Below are 7,041 nucleotides of genomic sequence, written 5' to 3'. Positions count from 1 at the left end.
GGGGTTTCTTTAAATAGCAACAGCAACAACAACACATATGACGTCCGCGCTACATACATACTCTAAATCGTTATCGTTATATCCTAGCTCCATACGCAACAACGCCCTACGCGAAGCATGGGTCAGCTCAAAATTCGACGGGGGAAAAAAAAAAAAAAATACGTCTTACTTGCATACTTCATTAGAGAGCTATTATCGAGCAGCTGAGAGCAGGCATCCGGGCCGCGGAAAAAAAAAAAAAAAAAAAAAAAAGGCTCTTGACTCCTTGAGGCTCCATCAGTTCCTTGCAAAAAGGGGTTCTAACCCCCATGGCCATTGATTGAAAAGTGGGACAATGGACAGAAAACAAGGTTGGTAAAATTATGATTGATTTAATTTTAAATTACATCCATACGTACAGGCGCGGTCTCCGACTTAGTCTGACAAGTGGGCTGCTCGCAGGGTTGAAGTACCAATGATGCAACGCTGCACAGCCTGAGAGCCATTCAAAGCAGTGGAAATATGGGGTATTCGGCCCCAGTTAGACGCCAAAATCCTGTCTGTTAAAATAACATACGGAGTTTGCCGTATGACGCATTAACTTCGGCGCTCCAAGTGGCCGAGGCGCGGTCAGCCAGCTATTTTAATGTTCGTTTTTTTACATTCGTCTGGAAGGATTATGTTCAGGGTCCGTTTCATGATGGGAGAGTATGGCGTGAACATTTCCGTGTTCCGAACACGAGATATGGTTACTTTGGTGACTTTTCCTGGCTTCAAGCTCGGACGGACATTACGGAGTACGCAGGAAGTACTTCAGCGAAATGGCAAAGGAATAAAGAAATTTTAATTGAGGCCCATCCCGATGACCAGAAACCAACACACCATTATCCGAAGGAAAGCAGCGAACGAGCAAACGAACAGCGTGTATTCATGATGCAGCGGTCAGTCACCTGGCAGCATGTGCATGAACATACGGAAGTACTGTACACAAAGATACACTGAGTTGGCGAATATCCTAATCCCCAATTTGTTGGCAGCAAGATGCTGTAATTCCGAATATGGTTAACTTATGTCATTTAAACCCACACATACGGAGTATCCGGAGTTGTATTTTCCTCTTTGACTATTATTCAGTCTTCAAGAATCAACAGGAACCAAGCGCCACAACGAACTTTAAAACGATTCAGGTGGGACAAGCATCCAGGGAATTTGCTTTTTCTTTCTACCTAACTGTAACCAAGCTCTGCCTGACCATCAACTTGGCATCGATTTACTTTCTGAGAGCGGAATTCGAGTGTTGATGTCAATTGATTGACACGCACATGTACGGAAATAACATTATTATAACGCGCATCTTTGCTGTAAGTCCAGCTTCCAACTATCCTGGTGAGATAAATATAGTAAACCCAAGAGCACTACGCAGTAAACTGATGAGACTGATCTTCGCTTTAGGGGGCAATGATACGAAGGGCACATCAGTGGACTCCCTTCCCCATCCTGCTCCTTTATTTTTCGGGAATTGAGGGTTCAAGCTGCAACACATGCCTTGTTTCCAAAATATAACCTTGCATGCTGATTTCATGTGGAGCCAATTCTGGAAACGGAGGATGACGGATGGATCTATTTAGTTTGGACGGCGGGGGCCGCTAATTGACGAAGTCATCCGTTGGTGTTCCTTCACAGAAAGGGTGGGGGAAACCAACCCACTTCTTCCTTCCCTCAGGCGATGTTGCATGATTTGTTCACAAGTTGCGAAGGGCGAGGGTAATATGCTAATATGTAATAATTTACATTTATGGGGAATGAGCCGAACGGGTCTGAGGTATCCGCAACTATTCATAAAAATGACGGTTACCGTTTCAAAGCCATTCAGACTGTGGGATGGGCCATTTTGCCTTCCCTGTTTCTAGTGGAGGCGAAGGCCCCATTATTCATGAATGGTTTGGCGAGCTATTTACAAATTCGCGAGGTTATCATCCTGCACGAAAATTGTGGCGAAAAGCAGAGGGAAATCGTTGCTCACAAGACGTCACTTCGAACACGTACGCAGCGTAGACCAGGGAAGTATCTTGTTGCAAAATGACCGCAGATCAGACAAAGCAGCTTAGAAAGTATATAGGGCAAGGTTGCTTAATTGCTTTATATATCGGCCTACAGAATGAGAAGGAACGCCTTACTATAACGGCTTTACTCCGACAGAACACATGGATGGAAAAGCAAGGCGATTAAAAGCTGCCGCATATATAAATGGAATGCGGCGATGGTGGGAAGCTTTGCATGGATAGAAATGGGCAGGACCAAAACCGTGAGTTATCTATCGTGTGCTCTCCCACAGCTTGCTAGGGTGATCACGCATAAAGGAAGAAGAGAACAAAGATTTGCTGCGGAAGCTTTGTTTAATGCCCGCCTAAAAGCCGAGCGAACACTAATAGGATCATATCCGTAGATGCAGAGGCCTAGAGAGGGGAGAAATGGAAAAATAGCACGAGAGATCTGGACTCATTAATAATACAAATACACCGCTGACAGATCAACTTGTGCCAACAGGGTAATGCCATGCTCGCAAAGGTCGAATGAAAGCCGCCGTATTAAAATACTGCTTGCGACCTGGCATCAAAACCCGGACCGGGTGAGACTCCTATTTTCTCGTTTGCAAGTTCCTTTGTCCTGGACGTCACAACGCCGTTCTTTTGTGGCGTTCTGCTATCACCTTATCCCATCCTAAGCTGCCTACTACTGGGGTCTATCTGTACCTATGCCAAGGGACAGGGCGAAAAGCTTTGAGATTTTAAGATTAAATAAAATGTTGGCGGAAGACACGGCAAGTAATACATAATGCATCGTGCTATACTACCCTCGGCGGACCAAGTATTGAAAAGCAAGAGGGCAAAAGCAAAATTCAAAGCAAATCACCATCGGGATTCAAAGAATATAGTTAACGGTTTTGAAGGGACAGGGTCCTCTCACATCTACAGGGCAATACAAACCCCAACAACGCAAGGATCTGAGGTAGTGTGTCCCCATTCATGATCCCCAATCTGTCTATTGTCCAGCCAAAAGCAAAACATCCAAAATTATTCGACTTCACACTGGCAAAGACAGGCTCGTCAGCTTCAACACAAGGCCCGTACCTGCCCGCTCCCGCTTTACAAGAAGCTAACCCGAAGGTTCGTAGCATTTTGAGACCCCGAGAAATGTCCACCGCTAAAGTTAAGAGAATAGATGCCCGTGTGTGAAACTGTGAGATGTTGGGCAAATCTACATTGCTCCCTGGCTCAAGCCTATGAGATGCCGCGAGACGGTGTGATTTGGCTTTTGGTATACTCCAAAGATGGGTTGGCTAACTCGGAGTTTTGTGACCAATTTATCAGTCTCGCCTCTAGCGGCGAACTTTTGTCCAATGTCGGGCTTGGCAGGTGCAAGACTATCTCTTTCATTGACACCAGGGAGTAGAGCTCTCGTCAATGATTGATCAAGATTATCTTTATTTGTTTTTTTTTCTTTATTTAGTTTCTTTTCATTTTGTTGTCAATATTTAGGCCCTAAAAGTTTGCGAACTGTTCGGCAAAAAGCAACCAAATCTGGCGCATCGAAGTCAAATGACTGTGAGAGGGGGAACCTAGGGTAGGGAGGGAGTCAATAAACTGACGGATTCTCGTGATAATCCCCTGCCAATTCTTGCTGATCCTCCCTCTGAACGACGGGGGTCACAGACAGACTGAGTGCTAACTTCATTGAATAAGCGCGTTGGCAAGAATCGGGCGCTTGGAGGCCAATACCCCTGAAAGCTCACAGCCTGTCAGTGGCAGCCTGCCCAGCAGCCTTTCGGCCCTAATTACCGTATTGACCTAGTTGCGAGGAAAATCGCGGCGGTCATCATCGAGCGTGTCATGTGGGGGTTACAAGGAACATCCAGGACGATCAAGAATGTTGTATTCAACCAACGAATGGGTGACGCAGCAGCAAAACGGTTTTCCGTCAAAGGCAATTGATTGAAGCCGGAAAAATCAACGATGTACGCGGCATAGGCGTGACTGGCCAGAGGTCCCTGTGCCCAGTCGCGCGGCTTCCCAGCCTCAACCGCAGCTCTGGGACGCAGCAGCCATTCAGAGGCCTGAGTTATGATGCAAGTGTCAGGAATATGCTAGGTTCAAGGCACGCTAGACCGAAAGTCGTAATTCGAAAGCAAAATTGAGCCAAGCCAGTCGAAGCCACAAACTTCCAAGGTACCGGAAGATGACGAGGCTGGTGGTGAGAGGCATCTGCCGCGCGACTAGCCGCAGAACCCTGGCTTCGGGAGTTGTTCCCTGAAGAATTGGAGGTTGTAATTTAGTCCGTCTTTGGGGGTGAATGTATTCTTACGGTTCGGAAAATTTTCAAATACGCACGCACAAAAAAAGAAAGCAACGTCACGCCATGAACCAACGCGCAGATTTTGACCGAGTGCTGATTGGTAACCTTTTTTTCAATCGGCGAAGTGCGACCGCGAGTGCCACCGCGACAAAACTGTTGACATGGTGGACGCTCCTAGGGGCTCACCTGGCATAGGAGACTCGATTCTCTTGGGAGGTAATACAATCACGTGATGACAACCTGGAGGTTCATGAGACAGCCCCTGCAAAGTCCCAGGGTATCTCGAAATTTCTTGCTTGATTCGAGCGGCCCGCTTGAGGGGCTATCGTGAACAGTTTTTGACATTTCCTGCATGGCTAAAAGAAAAAGCGCGGAAAAAGCAGCGATCATGGATTAAAGATGGCGGCAGCTTGTATTGATCGCCCTGTCTTCAATATGCTTAGAGTGTTCGTTTCGTCTGGTGTCTTTTGGTATTGGAAGAAAAGACCCTATTTGTTGGGAAACAAGCGACAAGAGTGCTGGCAACTTTGATCATTGGTTATTTATTACGTTCGTTTGGCCATGGGTTCGAAGATGTGATAAACCAAGTGGTTCAACACGAGGGCCTGTGGACAAAATGAGAGAATCCCTCCTGCCTTCAAGCCGATTTTAACCATCCAAAACTCCACGCTTGCTCTTCCCTCATGAAGCACGGTACGAAAATGAATACTAGAAATCTTGGCAGCTCCTAATGCCGCCCCTTGCTGCTTACTCGATTCGGAGCCTGACTTTAATGGAGAGCAAGAATTATATCTTCTCGAGTGTTCCGCGGCGCAGCTGGAAGGTTCATGGATGATATGCTGGCCGCGGTTACACTGTGGATGGAAGGAGGGAGGAAAGAATCCGTCTCAACAATGACTAAAGACAACTTGTGGAGACATGGTTCCTGGCCCCGACGTGAGTAATTAGAGCCTTGATATCACTCTCATTTGTTCAGGAGGCGTGGTCGTTTGCATGGTGGGACTGGGGATGGTTCACACGCTACTGCAATCAATTACTCATATTTCGTCACGGGTCCGTGGATGCAACCTTCGTCCTGAGACTTCATGGTGCAAAAAGCCTAATATTTCTCCTTTCGCTAATTGGTGATGGAACAGCTTTAATATTTCTTTCCAAGGTACTTCTGGAATTGTCCCAGGAAGTTGTCCACCTCATTCCGACAGCATTGGACGAGTCAGGAGGCGATGTTATTGTCGGTTTTGGCCCCCAGTACAGGGCATGACCTAAGTCCCTCCCAAAGGTGTTATTCTCTTTTGAGGGGGTGGGCTAAAATAATCCGGGATCATAATATCCTCTTAGCTGCATCGTGGCCTAAATTTGCGGAGGCCAAGCAAAACTTGGTGCCAACAGGGGCCATGCTTCTAGAAGCCAATCCCCCTTCCTCAGCAGGAAATTCCCTGTTGGTCAGAATTGCAACAAATGTCACAGTACTGTCGATTCCGGGAAGTTTCAGCGTTCAAGCTATTCGATAGCCTTTTATTAATAGAAAGACAAATTCCTCATCCTTCTTTGTTTCAAAGGATTTTTTTAACCACTTTTGGGACCATGGATTCACTTTTGAGCAATCAGGGTGAAGCAAAAAATGCCGGTTAAAAGGACGTGTCTAAAAAGTCTCCGAAACTAACTTTTAGAGCACAACAGGGATGGAAGCAGAAGGACGAGATAATTGACCGTGTGATAGTAAGCCACTGCTGGCACATTTTTTTGATACTATTTTACGCAGGATTTTTTCTCCTGAGGCGTCATAACCGGGAGTCTCGGTATTGCATGGCTTTGATTGTTTATTGGATGGCATAGACCTTAAACGATACTCAACTTACTATGGAGTACCAGCCTGTTTGTCATGGATCACGCGTTATCAAGAATTTGCAAGCACAGATGCATCGTACCTGAAGCTATAAATACCCATGTTTTTTAAGCGTTTATCCCGACGGTGTCAAGAGTCTCATCTTCTCGTTCTGGAAGGCAATCCTAACACGCTGATTTGCTGACACAGTAGTTTCATTTTAGATCTATTTTTTTAAAAGTTATCCCACAAGAGATCGCGGAGCGTTTCATTACTCTTTACGCCGTAAACGAGCCCATGAGCCATTCCCCGCCGCGAAACAAGAAGATGTCAGAAATGCCAAGAGATGCTTCCTATTTTCTGCGGCAACGATCAATTCCCAGATTGGGGGTGGCTTGTGCTAAAATGATGGGCAAAAGCTGATGATGAGCGCAGCATCTCAGCTCAGCTATTTGGTTCAGTTAGTTGCCTAGACGTTTCTGCAAAGTAAAATCCAGCTCAACTACAGAATACAAAGTAAGGTTGATCCTTTTTAAAACGAGTCAAGGATATCAACCTCCACATTATTCCGGAGCTTTCTTATATCCGATGTAAATACTTCTAGGTAGAAAGAAAACAAGCCAGGAGCCTCAGAAGTACTCAGTTTTTCTTGATCTACTCGCTTGAAGGGGATAATAATCAAGATGTTTTGTAAACAAAGATTGAGGGGCCTCAAGAATGGGAGAAACTAAAATTCAGCCAACTGGAATTTCTACAATCGCATTGGGAAAGAGGCCAGCAAAATACGAAAAGCATTAGCAATTGATAATTCAAGAGGTCTTATTCGTCGAATATTTGTTTCCTCACGTTAAGGTAACTCATTATTACGGAGCCTGTCGTCGTGG

The 7,041-nt window shown here is 45.8% G+C and overlaps 1 protein-coding gene across 1 annotated transcript; it reads right to left on the bottom strand.

Annotated features, from left to right (window-relative positions):
- Positions 1 to 414: 414 nt before the first annotated feature.
- On the bottom strand, positions 415 to 678 carry HCAG_00985 (predicted protein; the record flags this gene model as incomplete). Its single annotated transcript, XM_001543889.1, has 2 exons — positions 415 to 539; positions 642 to 678. The coding sequence occupies 2 exons, from the start codon at positions 676 to 678 to the stop codon at positions 415 to 417; spliced, it is 162 nt and encodes a 53-aa protein (XP_001543939.1).
- Positions 679 to 7,041: the final 6,363 nt, after the last annotated feature.

This window comes from Histoplasma capsulatum, genomic scaffold (genome assembly GCF_000149585.1).
Source record: "Histoplasma capsulatum NAm1 scaffold_1 genomic scaffold, whole genome shotgun sequence".
Lineage (NCBI taxonomy): Eukaryota > Fungi > Ascomycota > Eurotiomycetes > Onygenales > Ajellomycetaceae > Histoplasma > Histoplasma mississippiense.
The sequence above is the reverse complement of the archived record's forward strand: the minus strand, read 5'-3'. Positions and strand labels throughout refer to the sequence as shown.